The sequence below is a fragment of the Calidris pugnax genome, unplaced genomic scaffold (genome assembly GCF_001431845.1).
Source record: "Calidris pugnax isolate Ruff unplaced genomic scaffold, ASM143184v1 scaffold201, whole genome shotgun sequence".
NCBI lineage: Eukaryota > Metazoa > Chordata > Aves > Charadriiformes > Scolopacidae > Calidris > Calidris pugnax.
Window position 1 is genome coordinate 748,729 of NW_015090933.1, and position 21,328 is coordinate 770,056.

At 37.7% G+C, this 21,328-nt stretch overlaps 1 protein-coding gene across 1 annotated transcript in view; it reads left to right on the plus strand.

The window, feature by feature from the left end:
* Nucleotides 1-9,757: 9,757 nt before the first annotated feature.
* Nucleotides 9,758-21,328, plus strand: part of SYN2 (synapsin II) — a gene marked incomplete at its 5' end in the record, with an annotated part of 114,996 nt that continues 103,425 nt past the window's right edge. The window contains 3 exons of the mRNA XM_014951681.1: nucleotides 9,758-9,829; nucleotides 12,216-12,307; nucleotides 16,230-16,386. Of these exons, the coding sequence (XP_014807167.1) occupies nucleotides 9,758-9,829; nucleotides 12,216-12,307; nucleotides 16,230-16,386 (321 nt within the window). The remainder of the gene's footprint in view (nucleotides 9,830-12,215; nucleotides 12,308-16,229; nucleotides 16,387-21,328) is intronic.

Sequence of the window (21,328 nt, forward strand, 5' to 3'; positions counted from 1 at the left end):
TCAGCCATTGGAATGGGCTGCCCAGGGAGGTGGTTGAGGCACCATCCCTGGAGGTGTTCAAAAGACGGGTAGATGAAGTGCTGGGAGGTATGGTTTGGTGATGATGCTCCTTGTTTGTTGTGTGGGTGTGTATTTTTGTCAGTTAGGTTGATGGTTGGACAAGATGATCTTTAAGGTCCCTTCCAACCTAGAAGATTCTGTGATTCTCTGATTCTGTGATTCATGTCTGTTACGCTACCATTTTTTTGGCAGTGAATCTCATATTTGAGAGCATTTAGTTGTGCAAAAAACCCGGTGGTGCTCAGCTGGGCAGGGGCAGAGAGGTTGGGATCTAGTCCTGTGTTCAGCCTCTGCTCCTCGGGGCTGGGAGGCACTGGGAGGGCTGCTGGGGGGCTTTGCAACACAGCCTCATCAGGGGTTTGTACTCAAAAGCTTGGCACAGAGCTGGGTTTCAGAATCCCAAATTTGAGGTACAGTGTACTGTTATGTATTGCTCCGCTTTCGGAGGCAAGTGTGACCTGAGTGTAACACAGACCTTGCGTGGGGTAGCTGTGGAGTGCAGCTGTACAGCACACACTTGGAGCTGGGGGGGACTCATTTGATTCCAGGGTTCATTAAGCACTAAAAACTCATTTTTGTTTACAAATAATGAAGGTTTGAGCAATTGTGGGATTTTGTATTATAGTAATGCACAGTTCAACTAAAATGAATGTATCACTCATGGAGATTTTTTTTTTTCTTTAATTCAGCTCCTGATTTTAGATGCACTATAAACAAAGAAAGTGTTTGCAATTAGATACTACTTCCATGCAAGGTACTGTCGACTATCCTGGTCATGTTTCTCATCTGTAATGGCTTTTCCTTTGTCACATATCCATGAGATTTATATGTTTTGTATTACAGATCCCCATAGACTTTACCTGACTTTTGTGGACTGTTCCTGTGTAAGAATTTTTAAAGCCTGTGTTCCCAAGGTCAGCCTCACCTGGAGAAGGGGTGGGTAATGCTTCCAGTCCAGTGTATTGGTTGTGGTGCCAGTTTACCACAGAGAAAAACACCATTTGCTGACTTCAGCAGTAGTGGAAAATTCTATTATTCTCTAATCCACAGTGGGAAGCTGAAAATCCTCAGGAACGCAGGCTCTTAGTTATTTGGCTTTTTAGACAATATTAAAATTGATAAACCAGACATGGATATTTTAAGTACAGACAAAATTATATGTGATTATACTTTTAAGTATAATATTAAAATACAGGGTGGTTAGATGAGTTTTATGACATAGTTGGGAAGCTTAATTCTGCGCAGAGGAGACTATGCCTTTCAATGAATAGAGTTTGAGTATTGCTAAAATGTGTTCCTTGCAGTGTTTTCAGATCCCCCCATTCATGCATGTTTTGCAGGAGTTACTAAACAAGTACTATATTTTCAGGTCTTTGCTGATGTAGTATTCTGTTTGAAAAAAAAATAAATGCTAGCAGTAATTTGTTAGGGTAAAAGTTCCAATATGTCTGAGAGGATGACCAGAGAGGAATATATGGAGATACCCTGGGAGTGGCAAAATAGTGATCTGCTACACCTCTCCATGTGTTCCCCTGCAGAACAGGGCATAAAATGTGTTTTTAAAAAAAAGGCTGAAAAAGCAGCATTCTGGATCTTTCTCCAAAGCTCATGGGTAGATAAAATGTTTGTTTCTGAAGCTCATTCTTCCATAATAACAAATTAATGTGTTTGTTCTGCTGAGCACAGTGCATGAAATCCTTCCTTCCTTGGGGGGAATTGCGCTGGAGATACCATCCAGCTTTCTGATACAGTGGGAATCTTATTTAGAGTCAGAGGAGGCCGTCATGAAGCCAGTGGAAACTGTGTGTATGTGCATCCATGTGTGTGAGGGAGAAAATAATCCTTTAATAATATTGATTAATTCAACTTCAAATAGGAAAGGAGTATACGAAGCACTAGCAATTGCTATTCGTTTCATCCCTGTTGTCAGTGATGAATTTGCTTGTGGGTTTTTGCTAATGCTGCGCTAAATAAATAGAGACTGTCTGTACTATTGCTGTTAATATGCTTTTTCTAGTAGATCTAAAACTATTTACAAGTTAGGTTCATGCTAAACGTCATGCCTAATGTCCATCATTGCGCACAAGCGTACACCTAACTTTATGAGAATGAAGTATTTCCCCTGCTTTCAGCCTGTTCCTGCGTTTGCTGCCTGGCCCTGTGCTCTTTCAAAGAGGGGTCGATATCTGAAAACCAGTAAACCCAGAAGGATGACCGTGGATCTGTATTTATCTGTGATTGGAAACAATTTTTCAGCCAATCTGATATACGTTTCTTTCTACAGAAGAGGGCAGCAAAAGCCATATACTCTTTCTTTACTGCATCTGTGAAGATGCTAGACCAAGTTACCTAAGTAGAGCTATGAGGACTAGGTTTTCTAATTGATCTGCTCAGGGAAACAGGGCACCACATGACTGTCATAAGTATAATGATAAAAACCTAAGTTTCAATTGCGTGAAAACAAATTGAAACATCAAAGACTGCTTTACACCAATTATTTGGAGTCTTGATTCAAATGGGTCCTCCAGTATTCCTGTAACACGGAGCTAATGATAGAATTGGAAGAGACTCTGGATCTACGTGATGAAGGTGAAAAGATCTTGGAGGAGAAAGATAAAAGCAAATGCTGATCCGTGAAAAATCTTTTTGTCCTTCGCTCATTTAAATCTAGTTCAGTACTGGGGGGACCATGGCAGTATTGGTGCAAGCATATGAAATGCTTGTGTGTGTCCCTCTGGAAAAAAACACTTGAACTTGTCTCTACCATCACTGCTGTTCTCTGCAAAAGCCAATCTGTTGATGGAGTGTGGTTGCTTGCATCTGTGTGTGTGTGTATATATATATATTTATGTATGTATGTATATCTCTAGTAAGATATTCTGGCACTTGTGGCAATCCTTTCTTCTATTATGCCATATTTCCCCTGGATCTTGTCCCTGTGTGGTGCTGAATATTTAGGGTTTGACGTTAAGACCAGAAGTTTGATGTTGTACTTGGTCTGGTTTAGCTACAAGCTGTGGCTGAAGGGCGGGTGCTGTGTGTGTCTCCACTTCCATACTTCCCCCTCTTTCCCACCTCATCTTGACTAGTCTGTTCAGAATCTCTTCTGTAAGACAAGTGCAGAGGGGAACAACCTGGAGAGGGTTTTGAGATACAGTTTCTATATTAAGTGCAGGATCCTCAAAGGTGAAAACTCAAACAACGTGATAGCCCAACACCTTACATGTGAAGTATCGCCTTGTAATGTCTCCAGCTGTAAATGATTCCAATTTTCTCACCTCACAGAGTCACACATCATGCTTAGAGGCATTTAAAATGCCTTAGAGAATTCAGTCTAAATAGAAAAATTAAAAGGCTGATAAATTTCTACTGAGGAGTTTATCGGTAACATGGATTCAGGCTCAAAGATCTTTTCATTCCATGCTGGTTTTATGGCATTTCAGATGTTGGCAGAAATAGCCTTCTGTTAGCGTAAAGTCTTTTACACTCAATTTATTTTCTTTACCTAAACAGCAAAAAAGTAAACTAAAATATCTCTAGATGCTATTTCTAGATGGTTTGGGTTTTTTCTGTCATAACCTAATCATCAGTGGCTGTACTGTGTGACATTTTTGCTACTTACTCAAGATAATTGAGAGTGCCTTACTTTATAAAGAGTAGAATTGCTCATTAACAGTTTGTACTACTTTATCTTTGTTGTCAACAGAATGGGAAGTTGAAAAGAATGAATGGCTTGGTTGTGGAGAGACAAATAGTTGGTAGTTGGAAATGAGAAATGCAACGTTGTTACTTTAGCCTGTAATATTATTACATTGACTATAGTAGGTAAGATGAAGGAATTCATATTAACTGGTGCAGAATATGCAGTTTGAGTCTTGTAGCACTAAGAAAAGAACTTTTAAAACCTTCATCAGTACTCAGCACGGTAATATTTCGTAATTTGGCTAGTGATGTTTTTCTCTGTAGAAGTTGGGACTGTGTGTTCATTTCATGAGTACAAAATATTTTTGTGAACCTAACCATGGGAAAGTGCAGTAGCTGTTCTAATGAGTCTAACAGATTTGGAAAAGGTTATAAGATGTTGCATCACATATGAGGTCTTCTAGTGATGAGGGAATGAACATTTAAAAATAGTTTCATTTGTCATCTAATGTACAAAAAAAAAAGCCCACAGAAATTACATCGTGACTATAAATCTTGCACAGAAGCAATGGGCTAATGGTAAATATTACCTAATGGGAGGTGTGGGATTTTCAGACATTACCAGAAGGGCAGACAAGCGTTTGGTCGTGAAAGAGTTTTTGTTTCACCTTGAGTGGGCAGAAAATCAGGCATTTTCAGTAAAGCGTGCTGTTCAAAAGACCCAGAAAATTCAAGCTCAAATGAGAGATTCAGGAGTAGGAGGCACTTTTTTTCTTGATTAGATCTCTGGTGAGAACGCTGTATTCAGGCACAGGACAGATGACAAATAGAAGGGCTCCCGATTTAAACAGCAAAGATGGTTCTTGGGCTGGAAGGTCTGTGCTGTGGAAAAATAAAATGGCTCTGTTTGTTTAAATAATCAAAGTAAAGGGGATAACATTCTGATACACGCCAAGGGGATAGATAATTTGTTAAAAAGAAAAGGCTAGTAATAAAATAGGAGAGCAAAGCTGAAGTTGAATTGGAGACTGTGGAAGCCTCTGAAGGTTCCACACACATTGCTGTTCTGAAAAAAATCCCTTTTCTAGAAGGGGGATATGCATCACAGAAAGGGAAATGGAATAGCTGCTGCGTAATAACCTTGTCTTCTTTATTTCTAGATTGTTTATGCTTTTTTTTTCTTGATATGCTTTTAGAGCTCAGTCTCTTTGGGCAGCTTCTCATTGTCTGGGCAGGAAAATCCTCCACTGTCAAAGACTGCACACAAGAGATCTGCTTTTTAAGAGTGTATTTGAAGAAGTTCTCCAAGTTAGAGCAGTCAGGGAAGGAAAGCCCTGTACCAGAGGAGGAGTGTTTCCTACAGACATCTGCTGCTGCCCCATTAGGTGTGCCCTGCTGGGGTAGCTGTGCTTTCGTGGTCCCCAATAAAAGTAGGCAGAGCAGTGATGAAGAAACCTGTAGCTTGATAGAATTAACCATGTGGTAAGTTGCAATATTATGCCATCTGGGATGACTCTGTCATGTGCTAATATGCTCTAGGACCCTAAGAGCTTGGTTTTGTTCCTACTAATTGTCTTGCCGTATATTACGACTGACAAGTTTGTTACAGGAGTAGTCAGGACAGTGATTTCCAGTAAAAATACACAGTTGAAACTGAGACATATTGTACTGGTAGAAATAATATGATACAAAAAAATATAAATGGCCATGTTGTGCCATTGGGCGCAGAAGAAAATGTTCAGAAATCATTTCTATTGTGACCTCAATACATTCAATAATAGGCAAAAAGCTAGCACTTTTTTTTTTTATATGAGCAGTATATTTTCCCCTTCAAGAGGCTAGGCTGTGATTTAGAATGAAAAACTGCATTAATTGTGTCCTGCCTGTTGTATTGGGGAAAAAAGTTGTTTTTATGAAATGAATGAAGTTTCAGTTAGGATTTCTGTGGATTGTGGGATAACACAGTGAGTAACTGGAAGGAGCAATCCATGCTTCCACTGAATATGATGTTTCATCAAACAGAGTGATTAACAGCAACATTTAACTGGCCTGATACAGAAGTGAGCTACGGAACCTGTTAAAATAAGACATGCTGTTTGAGAGCCAGTAAAATGTGCTGCTCGTCAAATTTACAGGCTCCTGGTAATGGAGATTATCATTAATCTAATAAAGTCCAGCTCAACAGGGAGCACTACCAGAAGTCATGCATTTACTTTGTGGTGATGGTTTGCTTCTTTTAAGGCAATTTCTGTACGAACTAATAGCTTGAGAACTGTGACTGTTTTAGGTGAGAGTGAAATACTGGCTGGGTCAAGTGCCAAAGTATAACTTCACGGTGCAGGAAAAAATAAGAACGCGTTTTACATCCAAATCAGTAGCCGTCTGCCACTATCTTTACACGCATATGGCAATTTCAGGGAAGGAGTTATTTGAGGCTGCTGTGTGTATATATATATATACATGTACTTTGCCTTGCTTGAAGTGAATAATGCTGGCTGTTTATAAATGCTGAGTATAACTTCACAGTGCAGGAAAAAATAAGAACACGTTTTAAATCCAAATCAGTAGCCGTCTGCCACAATCTTTACACACATATGGCAATTTCAGGGAAGGAGTTATTTGAGGCTGCTGTGTGTATATATATATATACATGTACTTTGCCTTGCTTGAAGTGAATAATGCTGGCTGTTTATAAATGCTGAGAGTCTGCCATTTCTGTGCTGTAGAGGGTGCTGCTCTTCGAAATGATGAACAAACTTCTGCCCTCTTGTATTCAACCGGCACAAGAGTTATTTTGGAGCATCCAATCTTGTTATTGGTAGGATCAGTAATTAGTTCCCCGCTCACTGGTGAGATGTGCCCAGGAATCAGTGTTCAGATGGAACTGAATCCATTGTTATTTGTACGGAAATGGGGCTGCAAGAGCTGCACTAAATTGACAAGTGCAGATTGGAGCGTTGAAGGGTGTGGAGTGCTGTATTTGAAATGTTTTTAGTGATTACACCTTTATGCATTGTCCTTGCTAAAGCACAGTAAATAGTCTAAACTCGTAATCATCAACAATGGGCAGCCAAATGGTACTTGAATTGGGGCATATTTGTTTTGTTAACTTTGCTGGTGCTGCCAGCTCATCTCACACCCTTCTCAAACGCCTTCTCTGGAGATCCTGACCCCGAGAGCGTTGCGTCCTTTCCGTGGGGGTGCTCCCAGAGGTGACACACAGGTATTCCCTGCGCAGTACGGACAAATAGGATGTAACAAAAATTTCAAACTACAATAAGTTCTGTAAATCAATAACCCAAAGAATTCTTTCCCCATCTCCCCTCAGTAAAAAAAAAAAAAAGAAAATAATTAAACACATAATAAATGTCTTTATAATAGGCTTGCCCATTTCTCATATTACAATTAAATATTTGAAGCAAGGCATGACTGTATTTCCTAAGTACAGTCAATAAAATGAAAACTAGGTTCTATTTCACAACAAACTCATGCTAAGAATTTTTTAGATTTCATTCTGAAAGGACTGAGTCATGACTTCCTGTTGTAAGTTAATTTTTAGAGATAGCAAGATGAAATCTGGCAGTTTGTGGCTTAATATTTGGAGAATATTAATGAATATTATTAGGAAAGTTGTTGGTTAATGGTTCTTTGAAATTAAGTCTCTAAATGTTTAAATGTCACATTTGTTTTCAAGGCTCAGATTGCCTAACCTCAGTACTTGCTGTTTATTTTCAAAGCCAAAGTCATTTGTTGAAAGGTGAATCATGCCAGAGTTTGTTTAAAGCTTGCCTCATTCAAATGGTGTTTAAGTGGAAAGACTGAATTTAAAGGAATAGCATCTCACTAATTAATGATTAGCTGATGTTTTGAGCACCATTCAATATGTGCAATGGACTTAGTGTTAAAGAATTGAAGAGCCTCTCAGACGCTTTGTGGTGTCCTATTTTCATTTCCTCTCATAAACCAATAAGAATTGAAGAGTCTCTCTGACTCTTTGTGGTTTCCTATTTTCATTTCCTCTCATAAACCAATAATCAGTTGCTGATATTTGTTAAGGCAAGTGTTGTAGGAGGTTTAATCTCTATATATGATCAAGTTACCATTCAGTTTTGGAAACTGAGTATTACTCTGTGTTCCCAATGTTCAAGAGGCAGCTTCACTGTAACATTTATTGTGTTATGTAGCCGACATAATTCTATTTAAATTAAATTTGTGTTATGTGGTGTTCAGTAATGTATTTACCTCACCTGCATGGGAAATAAAATCTGGGAGCTCATCTTGTTCCCAGTAAAATTCGTCAATAACATTACTATTAAATTCATGGGCATCAGAGTTGGAGTTTTAAGTATTATTTTTTGAAGTGGCAAGTCCTAGTTTTTCAAAGAGACATTTAAGCCTTCGGCTGTTACGAATGGGTTGCTTTTCTCCTGCAGCAGACGTGGATCTTTGAACATGAGACCTTTCTCTCTAATCCGTGGCTGTTGTGGACTTCTCCCAGGGTAGTACAGATATCCCTGGTTTTCCTGCACCTGTTAGATAAGCGTGGTACAGCTGATGCTTCAACATAAACAGCATTATAAAATTGGGAAAGAAGAATGAATGATGAATAGTATTTGTTAGATTTGTGATGGGGTATATTGAACTTCTGCTTTTGTTATTGGCGAAAATATTTGATAACATTATCCTAAGTATGCAACTCCTATAATAAAACAATAGATTTCAAACTTCATATTTCATCTATATTTATTACAAGAAAAGAGCGTAAACCAGTAATGCAAATGCTTTCCTCATTGTTATCTTCTTACCAATTGGGGTTTTGAACAGAATTAATTGTTGGGCAATATTTTATGATGCCCTTCCAGTATAAACACTTTCTTTGCTTTCTACCATCTGTTTTCCATAATACCCGAAATATCCTTAAGAAATATTTTGCCAAAGGCAGTGTTTTCAGTTGTTTGTTACGAAGTTTGGTTCTTCCCCTACTGAATCCAGTGGTGTAGCTCTTCTGTACCTCAGTTGCAAAAGGATTTTCCAAAAGCAATAATGAATTGGTTTAATGTATAGTGCATACATTGCTTTCACTGATGCGGTAGGTTTAGTTTAATATCACAGTGTTTTGTCAGATGTTGAAAATGGAAAAGGTTGTTTTGCTTTGCTTTTTTTAACACCAGAAAATGTTCTGGTTTTGAATTGTGCAACAGATTTTTGCTCACATATAATAAAAGCTGGAAAGGTGCTTTAAGCTGTGGCTTAAGCAAAGAAGGTGCAGAGACAGACTGATACCGTCTCCCTTTTCCAACTTCAGAGTGTTAGAGTAGTTCCCTTTTATCAACAGATGGGGCTTTTTTAAAATAACCATTTACTCCAAAGCAGATACTTGCTGCCTAAGGCATACGACTGACAGGTTCCTAGAAATACTGTCTGCTTGTTACAGCTGGGAGGCTGGATCTTTGAATTCAGTTCTGTTTTATCACAGCAATCCCGGTGCATAATAATCGCTCACAAACCCTCCTTCAGATTAATCACATTGTCTCAAGTTATGGTCCAGAAAAAGCAAAACTGATCAGTAAACCAGGCATTTGTGAATTTGGTTGCAACAGTCTTCAGTACTTCTGACACTTTCTTTTAAAACAATATAAAGTTTCTAAGCATAGTGTTCCAAATAAACCATTTTTTCTAAATGAGCTACATGGATAAAGATTGACATGAGTGGTTGTTAGTTCACATTGGAATGAATTTCCACTTGCATCTATGACTTTAATGAGAGCAAGTTTGCATCTTTTTAGTGGTACTCTTTTTATGTTAATAACTTAATGGTGAAATATGTATTTCATTATAGTTTAGTATACACCTTAATCACATTAAACATGCTTTTTATCACAAAGTACTGTATGATGGAATGTTAAGGGTATGAGGATGTCAAAGGAAGGAGAAATGTGTATGTGTAGTAGGTAGATTCAATTAGTGTATGTGTTTTCAAGACACTGAAGGCCATACAGGAAGCTTTTACGTAGCTACTAATTACAAATACATATATCCTTGATTTTCTCTCTCTCTTTTTTCCTACAGGGCCAAGGCTTTTCGTGGAAAAAAGGTCCATGGAGAATATGACATAAAGGTTGAACAGGTAAATAAATGACTTAATCTGAATGTTATTTTTGTATTTGTGTATTTATACAAATACATATATATGTATAAATGCATACCTTCCTGGAGGTATTTAAAAGACATGTAAACGTGGTGCGTAGGGGACATGGATTAGTGGTGGACTTGGCAGTGTTAGGTTAATTGTTGGACTTGATCATCTTCAGGGTCTTTTCCAACCTGATTCCAATTCTGTGATTCTATATGCATGTATGGGTAGGTAGATAGTTCAGAAAACACTGAAGTTAAGTAGAATACTCAAAGATTTAATTATGTTTCAGTTTAACGTGGTTTTTTTTAGAGGATTTGTACAGAGTTAAAAGCGTGTCACATTCAAAAGTTGTTGCTTAGAGACTGTGAATTTCCCAGACACTCCATGAATTACACGTTGCATTTCTGTATCACTAATTCTTTCACTTAAGAATATAAATATACTTTGGCTGCAGTGCTAGCATGTGGGATTTTTTTTAAAAAAAACAACACTAAATAAATATGGAGATATACTCCAGGGTGCATTTGAATTATGTTTATTTTATTGGAGCTAGATATCTGAAAGTAGGGAAGTAAACAAGTCTTTTCAATCTTAAATTCCATGAATAGATGCTACTGTAAGAAGCTTCAGTAATTAAACTGAATTGTTTTGCCATTGGAATTTCAAAGAGTGAGGGAAAATTATTACAAGCTGTGTGGATTCCACTTACCTAAATTCACTGTGATAGTGCAGCATCTAGCTCTGCTCCATTCTCTGCACCACTGAGGATCTGCTGATGGGCTTGGCTTGGAAAGACAGAAGGCTTTGCCAGGGATCTATGGGAGTATTGAGGGAGAGATGGGAAAAAGAAAATAAGGTCTTTTGTCCAAAAATACCACTCACACCTAGATGAGACCACACGGTTGACATTAGACACGGTGTCTCTTTAATATTAACAAAAACTAACCTAGAATTTCTCTCACATGCTCTCTTGTAGGTCCAGAACTGCTTTAAGCAGTAAGAGATTGAATATTTCTGAACCCAACTAAGCACTTTGTAACTGGTCAACATTGTGACAAGTGCATACAGAGTTATTAACAATTACTTTAGTGTTCTTTTGCCAATACCAGAGAGCATTGTTTTATTTTTATAGAGCAACCTATTGCATGCAGAATTTTCTATTATGTACTAAGCTTTCAAACTACAAAATCTATATTGTGAATCCTTGTAAATGTTTAATATGATTTATTAATTGGAGAGATGAGTTGCCAGTCTCAGATTAAATAGATTTTAAATGATTCTTTAGCACTGTCAGCACTTAGACAAATATTTCAATCTCTAACCATTTGCCCTGTTTCCACAATAATCTTAAAACTGCCCCTTGTGTTTAGAACACTGCAGCACTCATCCAGGAAAGTATATAAGTGTATGGGATTTAAGGAAGAGACCTCCATGGTTGAAATGAAGCCCATACTTAGGCTGTTGGGTTGGGACAGTGGTCAGAGCAGTCAGCGCTCGCCTTAACTGAGCACTGAATTCTGAAAGCCCTGAGACGGAGCTTGTTTCGGAAGACTTTCAGTGATACCATTTTTCAAGAGGAGACTAATGAGGATTCTGACACTCTCTATTCTGTATTAGTGTCCGGGATAGCAAAGACGCTTTTATTTATCCGCTGGAAGACAGTTGGCTGCATTTCAATTATTCTGCTGTGTAATGTTATTGTAAAGTGCCTTGAGAGTCTAAGCTGATGAAAGACTGTGGATAAATGAAAAACATCCTGTCCTTTCCTTTCAAATAACTGTAGATTCAGAGTATGGGAGTGATTCCTTTTAAATTCCACATTTCCAGTGTGAGAAGATACTTTGAAAAAGGTCTTTATTTGTGAATTTTGCGAGCCAGTTGTTTGTTAGCACCAGATCTTTTAAAAATAAGAGTAAATGTACATAAAAGAAATAGAAAAGGGTGAAGTATATGAAGAGACAGTAAACTCTATAAGAAAATGTTCTACTTATCATGGTTATTTTAACATTGCTTTTATACTGTTTTCTTCAAACTTTATGTAAACATTCGTTAAGTCTGTATTAATATGTGATAACACCATAAAAGCAAAGATACAATCTCTATCCCTCTGTGCAGACGTGACTGAGGAAATACATTTGCTGCTGCCCCGTAGTCCTTTTTCATAAAGTTACTTTACTTTTTGCTTTCTTTGTATTTGAATTTATTCAAATGTGATGTGTCGTATGTGACAAATACTGTTGGATTAATATCCTCTTAGTGCTCATTATATTCCAAATGTATGTTGTCAGCAGTTCAGACACTAATACTTAAAATATGGGGTTTGGGAAAATAAAGGTAAAATAAACCAGACTGACTAATGTGAGCCTTCTTTTCATAGGCAGAATTTTCAGAAATCAACTTGATAGCCCACGCTGATGGCAATTATGCAGTAGATATCCAAGTATTTCGAAATGGCACTAAAGTTGTCAGGTAAGAAGAACTGAACAGAATAATAGCAAAAAGCAATAAATGGCATAATCTATGTATGGGAAGGGAACTGAAACTTTTTTTTTGTTTGTTTGTATATGTGCGATAAGAATTTTGCCTCAGTCATTGGCATGACAAGTAGGAAATAAACTATCTGATCAGTGCACTAAATCCTGTTGGTGACAACAGGAAAATCTCTTGACATTTTCATCACATGAAAGATGGATTTGATTAAGATGGGAATGAAGTCTAGTATAAAGAATACGTGATTGGGAATTAGGGTTATTGATTTGGGTCTTACCTTTGCTTCAGAAATAAGACAGCCTTGGTGATTCTGTTCAGGCCAGACCTTTCTAGGTGAGCAGTATTTATTTCCAATGTTGAATCTTTTCTATTGGAAAAGGCCAAGTCAGGGAAATTCTTTCAGGATAGTTACTGGAATATCACTATCTGTTTGAAAGATTTCCCCTTAAAAGCCTGAGATTTCCCAATATGCTGTTTTGTCCAAAAAGCATTATCCCAGCTGAAATCAGGGTAACAACCATTTTTTTTGCAGTGAGGACGTCAACAGCCCTGTAAATGTAAGGGGAGAAAACAGGGGTATGTCTGGGCAAAACAAAAGCTTGAGCAAGAATTAGCAAAATTATTTCAGGCAGTTCTATATTGTATCTAATTTGTGGGAATTACTGCTATTTTGGCCAGTGCAGTTAAGAAGGAATTAAGCTTAGCAGTTGTTTGGCTGAACAATTGCATTCTAAAAGGTAGATCAAGCCACTGGCAGTGACCTGGTGGTTTTCTGGCTATATTTGTCCGTAGGCAAGAGTAAGAGTTTGGGGAGCTGAACAGCAGACAGCACGTCTTGTATCTTCGTGGTTTTGCACGACATCTGTCCAAATAAAAGATATGAAAATTTCTACTCATTCATGTTTAAAAAATCAGGGAAAAATTTTTTATAATAAGTGCACTTTGTGCTTTCAGACTCACAACTGTTTAATCTCTCGTGTGTTTTAAAAACACTGCAGCTTAATACAACAACCACTTGTGCCAAATCCACAAGATAATTTCCTTAGAAGAGTAAGAGATTTGATTTTGTTTTGTTTATTTGTTTTTTGGCTTTCTTTCTTCCCATAGAAGTTTTGGAGGCAGGAAATCTTAATCACTGCTCCTTAGTGGCTTTTCTTTTAGAGAATTTTCCAAACAGAACAAAAATCTTGAGGCCAAGTTAGCATCAAAACATGTAATACTTAATGGGAGTTGAGACCCTCCATAAAAGACCATCTACAAGGATATAGACTTGAAGTTTATGGGAAAACTTTGTAACACTACTTCTGTTAAGAAATCTTGTTGTGTCATCCGAAAACACTGATAATGAGATGACAAAGGTTTGTATGACATTATTAATGTTATGGGTAATTTATTTAACTCAATAGAACTACTTGAGTTTAATAAATTTCAGTGAAAGAGGTATGAAATATTTGCCTATGTGTGCATGCTTTCTGGTGTGAGAAGGACATGCATGAGAGAGCATGGGGCAGCAGTTCTCTGCTTCTGTGATAACTTCTCTAGAGATGCAGGATATTTTTGAAAAACAAAAGTATTTTTCATAAACATCCTGTATCTTCCAATAAGTGCTAGTCTTTATGTTGTTTTAAGCCTAGTTGGTTTGTGAAGTTTGTTGCCTGAAACTTTGAATGTGCTTCTGTGTCACTGAGGAATGAGACAATAGTGATGGATATTACTTTACATGTTCCTTAGGTAAGAAACTTCATTTGAAATCCAGAGTTAAATATAGGTCTGACAGTAGGATGTGGGGCACGTTCTGTCTGTCTCAGCTATCGAGAGAGGTGGGGGAAACTGCTGGTCCCACTAGTGTCCATGTTCATATGGACTAAAAGCATATTACTAAAAAGGGAATACTGAGATGAAAAGTCTTCTGTGTTAGTGAGGTCCAAAGTGACCTTGTATCTTAGATTTATGGATAAAATATTAGTTAGTAAAATCATAGAAATTTCCATGACAACATTTTCGTGCATTCGTTTAGGAGGAAATAACTCCATATCAGGCACCTGCTTGTTTCATTTTTGTGAATGAAAATAAATTTCCATGACAACATTTTGGTGCATTCGTTTAGGAGGAAATAACTCCATATCAGGCACCTGCTTGTTTCATTTTTGTGAATGAAAATCAAACTATGAAAAATGATATCTCATGTTAAGTAAGGTTGAGATTTTTGGATCTTCCAAATGCTTGAGCCGGGATTAAAATTTTTCTCATGACCTTCTCTTGTACACACAGTCGTTCTGTCCAGCAGTAATTACAGAACTGGAACAATTATGTAAATGTGTCTTGGAGAAGTTTTTGCAAAGCAAACTATATAATCTTTTTTTTTTTCCTAAAGTGGATTCCCCCAATTGTTTCCTTAGATCAGTACTTTGAAGGACACTTCCTATTCTTCACTTTTATTTAAAAGCAGAGTGCTGTCTTTGAGATGATGTGTAATTCCCTTAGCACTATTGTAAACGAGGGGTGTGTGTGTGTGTGTTTCTCTTTCTTGCACTGAATGGCCTGCGTTTTTGATTAAGGCATCATTAATCCTCTAAGTATTATACTCCTCCTGTGGCAGTAAATTGAATTTCCTTTCCTCAGACACTTGGCACACCTCCATGAAACCTGGATCACAGATTCTCAGAACTATGCTACAAATAATTTTTTTGAGATTTGTTAAAGGCAAGCATTTCCTTACAAGCTCTGGTCATTGGTCTAGAGTCCCATTTAAATTACTCTTGACAGCAAATATTTATAAAGTTGCTTTTGCCAAATCATGCATTACATTTGAAAGCCAACTTAAGAGTCCAGCTAATATACTTTAACTACTGCATTCAGCCTGGGATCTCAAAACTCCTTAAGCAATTTTAACATTAATTCTAGTTGTTTTGGTTTTATTTTGTTATACTAGAGTGAGATTTCTGAATCATGTTGTAGTCTTGGGACTTTTTCACTCCAGCATATAGCTGATATTTATTCAAGGCATGTAAATAATTATACTAATTTACTATGCTAATGTCATTTACGCTGCAGTTACACCTCTTTCAGGAGGTTGATAGGTTCAAGCTAGTCAGTGTTTTTTCCACCTGTACAATTTGAATACAGAAGAGAATCTTTCAACAGTCAAATTTGGGAGTGAATTGCCCCTGTACTGGTGGCTCTGTCCTGTTGCATTGTCTTCTGTTGCCATAACCTTCCTCAGTACCTAAATGTCAGGGTTTGAGTAAGGTGAAGATGGTGACAGGACAAGACGCCACAGAGGTTGCATCAGGAGAAATCCTGATTAGAGACAAGAGAGGAGGAGAGGGGGGAAAAAAAGTGCAGTTGTAAGTTTAGAAATAAACTTCTTGATCAAAAGTTGAATTGTGATTATCTCTGATTATGGTATTACTCCTTTGGCAAGCAGTGGGGTTGCTTCATATCTTACTGTCTTTAAAACAGTCTCACAATAGTTGTGGAAAAAAATTGTTCCCAAGAAGCTTAAGTCTCTGGCAGATATATTTGTCTGCTTTTCTTTGATTCTCATTGCTCAGGAGGTGGTGTAGATACACTAAGAACATACTCGGAGATTGTATTTTGTATATATATGATTTATCTTTCAGTGGGAAAACAACCTGAAAATCGTTTGTCTCTTCACTTAATGGAGGCACATTATTGACTGGATGCTGATCTTTTCTGAACAGTGGCTAGGAAATGCTACAGAACAGATTTTCATAGAGCCATAGTAATTCTTTCTGTCTTGTAGCATTTACCTTTGTTTTGAGCGTTCTTTTAATACTTCTCTATCCATCAGCCAGACGTTTTTCCCTTTTAAGATTTTGCTGTTGAAGGGAAAACGATTTGATCATTGACTTTTAGCAATGTATCTTTTTCTTGCTAGGTCATTCCGGCCTGATTTTGTCCTGGTTCGACAGCATTCATTCAGTATGGCAGAAAACGAGGATTTCCGTAACTTGATCATCGGAATGCAGTACGCGGGCATCCCTAGCGTCAACTCCCTGGAATCCGTCTATAACTTCTGTGACAAACCATGGGTGGTAAGTGATGGACCAGAAAAGTTCTGATGGTGCAGAAAATTTAGTGACTATTCTATTTTGTTTGCTTGTATTGTATGAATATTGTGTATCAAACTGCAAAGTTGCTTAGCAGAGCAGCGAAGCGATAGTGAAAGGAATAAGAAGTTAACCTAAGGTATTTAAATAATTTTTTCAAAGGGCTAGTGTAGGCAGTGTGGGGACAGAGAGAAAAAATATTTGTTGTACAAAGAATGAAATAAGTGAGGAAACTAACGGAAAGCCTGCCCACCGCTAACATACTTCCTCAAGCGAGGAAAGTGTGTTTATTGACAATTTGTCTGGGAAAAGCAAGCTGAGAATATTTTTCATGTTTGTGGTTTTGAACATAATTTAAACAAACTTTTAGCCAGTGTGTTCCTCATGCCTGTGAAATTTTTGAGGCTGTGCTTCAGCAAGGAAATCTGAAACTATTCGTTTCCTCATTTGAAAGCTCTTTTCATAATCTTGTGCATATGGGGTAGGAGAGAGCCTTTTCAGTTACACCTGGAGTATGTTGGAGAATCACTGATGTTTGCTAGTTTTAGTGTAGGAGCCAATTCAGCTTTTCACGATGTGCTTTGTAGTGATGGAGGCAGAACTTGGTGATCCTTTTGGTTCATGGAGAACTGTTAGTAGCAACCAGTTAAAATGTGGTGCTGCAAAAGATGATTATGAGTGGTGCGGTCACTGTTCCTATAGTAGATATATTCAGTTGCCCAAGAGCTAATGAACCATTAAAGGGACCACTTGTTATAAATAGCCAAAGCTTTGTAACTTTTCCCCCTGATGACTGGGTAAGAAAAGAATAGTTGGCAGTATTTTTCACACCAAAAGAAAGTTTTACTGTAATACGTTTTTGAAGATGTTTATTTTTTCACACTTAATATGAAAATCCCTCCAAAATATGTCAGCAGAACTGCCTTGAAGATGTTTATTTTTTCACACTTACTATGAAAATCCCTCCAAAATATGTCAGCAGATTTTAACATGCATCTGCAGAAAACTGTATTATACTTTTGTGTTGCAGTAAACTACAGTCATACGTCTTCTGCAGCTAACTTTATTATACTTTTGTGTTGCAGTAAACTACAGTGGGCAATAAATAATTGATAGAGCATTTATAACTTCTCAGAATACATATTGTACGTTGCTGAGTCCATTATTTTAATACATTACATTTTCTATGCTGTGTGGCATTTCTTAGTGCTTTGATTCACTGTCTGCAATAAAGCTGGGCAGTGAAGCAATTACAGTAGCATTTATATGCAATGATGATGCAATAAAAAGCAAATTCTTCCTTGTAAAATTGTTCTGGTGGCATTAGTGTCATGGCTGTTCTTCCACCAAACTAATAAAGCTATCTCTTTTGTTTTTTTCTATACAATACACCTCACAAACAGGTAATAAAGTATTATGCTTTTAAGGTCTTATTTGAATTTGGAGTTATAATAATTTAAAAATAGTCTTGAGTTCTGGTAGAAGTTTTTTAAGGTGTGATGAAATGACTGTCTTCTGAATTGCCATGTCTGTATCTTTGCTTTTTGCAGAAACCGCCTTTTTGACTGAAGCTTCTTAGTTTGTTTTCATTTCATTTGTATCTGAGTTGAGACATTTTTAAGCTCTTTATTTGAACATAGAGAGAATGATTCTTTTTTTCCTTTGAGTTGTTTCTACCTTGACGTTTCGACGTCTAACAGCCAAAATATGTTTTGTTCAAAGTACTCAGATTTTGCACAGCCTCAGCAAGAGTCCATTTCACATCCCTTAGGTATTTCCTCTCAGAAATAACTATTCTAGAGACATTTTAAAGTGTCAGACACAGTGAGGCTGAGTCGGCAGCGTTCATGTGTTGTGACTATGATCTTGCTTTGCCCCACCAATGGCCTCAATTCTGTGTTTTAATTACCTGTGACCATAAGCGAAGCCTCGAAATGTGAGATTGGTTGCCATTCTGAATTCGTGGTGGCACTGTACTTCAACTGGATCCTACTTAGGAGTGTGGACTTCAAATTTGAGCACAACAATAGTTTCTGTACAAACATGAGGGAGCTTGTTTTGGGTATTTAACTTGGAATATCTTGACTCCTGTTCTTTGTGGCAGTGGGAGATGTGGAGACAACCAGGTTCATCCCAGAGCATCATGAAATCTTAATCAGGTTTAGGAGAGGTGAACACTGCAAGAAGTCAGGCAAACCTGTTCCAACTCAAGTTCAGAATAAATAGTCTGAGGGTAAAAATAAATTGATTATTTGATTCAGCCAATTGCATGGATATTCAAATATTGCAACAGAAGCCAAGGACTGTTGGTTTTGCTAAAATTATCTTCTAGCTTGTTTGATTCCACCTAACTCATATGTGGTACCCTGCTGATGTGAAATCTCTGCTGCTAACTGTTTTGGATACCTTGGGGTGAGTTCCTCAATCTATCACTGCATGCTAGCATTAAGATAAAAAATGTTATTGCCCATAATGTGCTCCACAATGGACTTTAGGCCAGTGATTCAAGCTGTGTTCCCCACAATTAAAATGACATGTATTTAAGATGAACTGATACAAACTTTGTTAAACTGTAACTAGAAAAATCTAGCAGAATTACTCTCCCAAGTTGCTTGATCAGAAGTCAGCTCAACATTTACAGCACTGACTGAAGGCATTGAACCACCTGCCAGTCTTACCTCTTGTAGACTCCATGATTTGGCAGAACTGAAATTAATTGTTTGCAGTTAAGACCATTTTCTTATTTAAATTTCTGTCTTTCGCTTTCTTCCTATCATGTAAAGGATGCGTTTCTCAGCAATCCTTTTATTAACAGGGGTGACCTGGTACTTTTATGAAAGCTATTTCTATAAAAATTGCAGTTTCAAAAGCCTTCTGAAAAATTAGAAATCAGAACTCTAGATGAAGCCATAACTAACAATCTTTATTAATTGATGAGAAATAGATTGATTTCCCTGCAGGTGAAATTAGAGTGGCAGAAGTGAATTGAAATTTCTATAATAACAGGAAAAATTAGAGTGTCAAGGGCAATTGATCACTTATATCAGTGTAAAATCAGGAGTAGTACAGAATTGCTGGGAGGGGAAGTCAGGAAAGTTAGACTAGTAATAAAAGGGCTATGGAATAAAATGAGAGTTAGAATCCAACATATGCAATCTTTGATTTTTAAATTACTGTTCTGCAAAATGTCAGGCCTTTGCTTATGCAGAACCTGCAGCTCCAGATGTAGAGCATCTCTTTTCAACCCCGAGGGCGGATTCACACCCTGTGATAGAAACTGAAGCACCTGCCTTTGGTTTTTCAGCAGAACTCTCTTCTGAGAGTGCAGACACACAGGGCTTTCTGTGCCTTTGCCAAGAGACAGGCAGCGAATGTGTGTTTGATCTGAGGTACATGATTGGGGTGTGGTGGCAAAACTGCCAGGAACACGCTAAAAACATTTCGGAAAACGAAGTTCTTAAAGCTTGTGTTTTCCGGTGGTCAGGACATACATAATTCCTTCGAATGCGCATCAAAAGTTCAAAGCGCCATAGAACCCTTTGAAAAGTCAGGATGCTAGAAACCAGAGCAAAGAAAATATTGAAATGAATGTGTGTGGTGAGAGGCTGGCCTACTGAAATATGTTAATGTTTGGGGCTATTACAGTACTGCCGTTATTTCACTTCTGCGATAATACTTACCGCCTAACTCATGAAAAATTCATGGGCCTGGCTGTTGAGATGGATTTCACTTAAATGCTAGTAAGAATGTCAGAAAGGTACCCACCTAGGGGGAAGGCATGTCTTTTATAAATAAAGGCCAAGTTCTTTGTTACTGAGCACGTGCAGAGCTGTGGAGGGACCCTTTTAAGGCTTGTACCCTTTCTTAGGATGTTGGGTTGCAGAGTAATAGTCTTGGGCCTGTCTCATCGCATTAAATGAGATAAAAATTTTACCTAGTTTAATTTACAGTTACGTCGAGTTAAGGTGAAGCAAAAATATATACTTTCCTTGTTGGATTTGTGATCCGTCTTACAATTTTCTTCATGTCTAATGGTGTGCAGAACCTGCTGTAAAGCAGTTATGAAAGTTTTATAATAGTAAAAAGAAAAAAACCCAGCATAATTAAATACTCAAAGTTATTATTTATTGTTTCAAGTAATTTCCTTTAGAAAATGTTATTCAAGAAATCAGTGAGACATTCCTTAACTGAGGCTTACAAGATTGTATGTAATCTTTCTGATAGTACACGATGTAGGTGAGCGAAGTAATTGCGGAGGCTGGAAGTAACTGGAAAATGTGATGATAATGAGTGCTTGCAGTAATAGGTAAAATCTCATGCTTGTGATTCAGTCTGGAGCAATAATAGCAATAATACCCCACGATTTTCCAGTGTATTGGCTTGAATTTTAAAAAAATTTCTTCTGTCCTGCATGCATCCTTTTGCATACTTCCAATTAAGATTTTTGTGAAATTTGCACGTTTAAGTGTTTATACCAGTTGATCCCAGCTCTTGATTTTAGATTCAGCTGCAAATACTGGTAGGGCTGCAGTGCTGGAACAGCACTAACTGTTCACCCCCACTGTGTAGAGCAGATTGCCAGTAACAGGAATGTGCAGTGAGGCAGAGTTAACTGGAGAGTAAACTAAACACACGGACTCTGACTTGTCAGGGACTGCGAGCTTCAGTGTCCGTGGCTGCCACAGATAGGACACTTTATTTCAGTTAAACCTGGAGCGTGATGTACTAATTACATCTGTTACAGCAGCTGGCTTGCTGCTTCCAGGTTCAGAGAGTGGTAAGCATTTCAACAGTGCAGAGACTACAGAACTGCTGCACTTGTGTAGGCCAAACGTGTATGATGGAAGGAAAATTCTCATCAAATCAGTCCGATTCCATGATGGCAGTTCTGGTTGTTTTACTGCAGAGTTAAAACCTGGCAGCATCT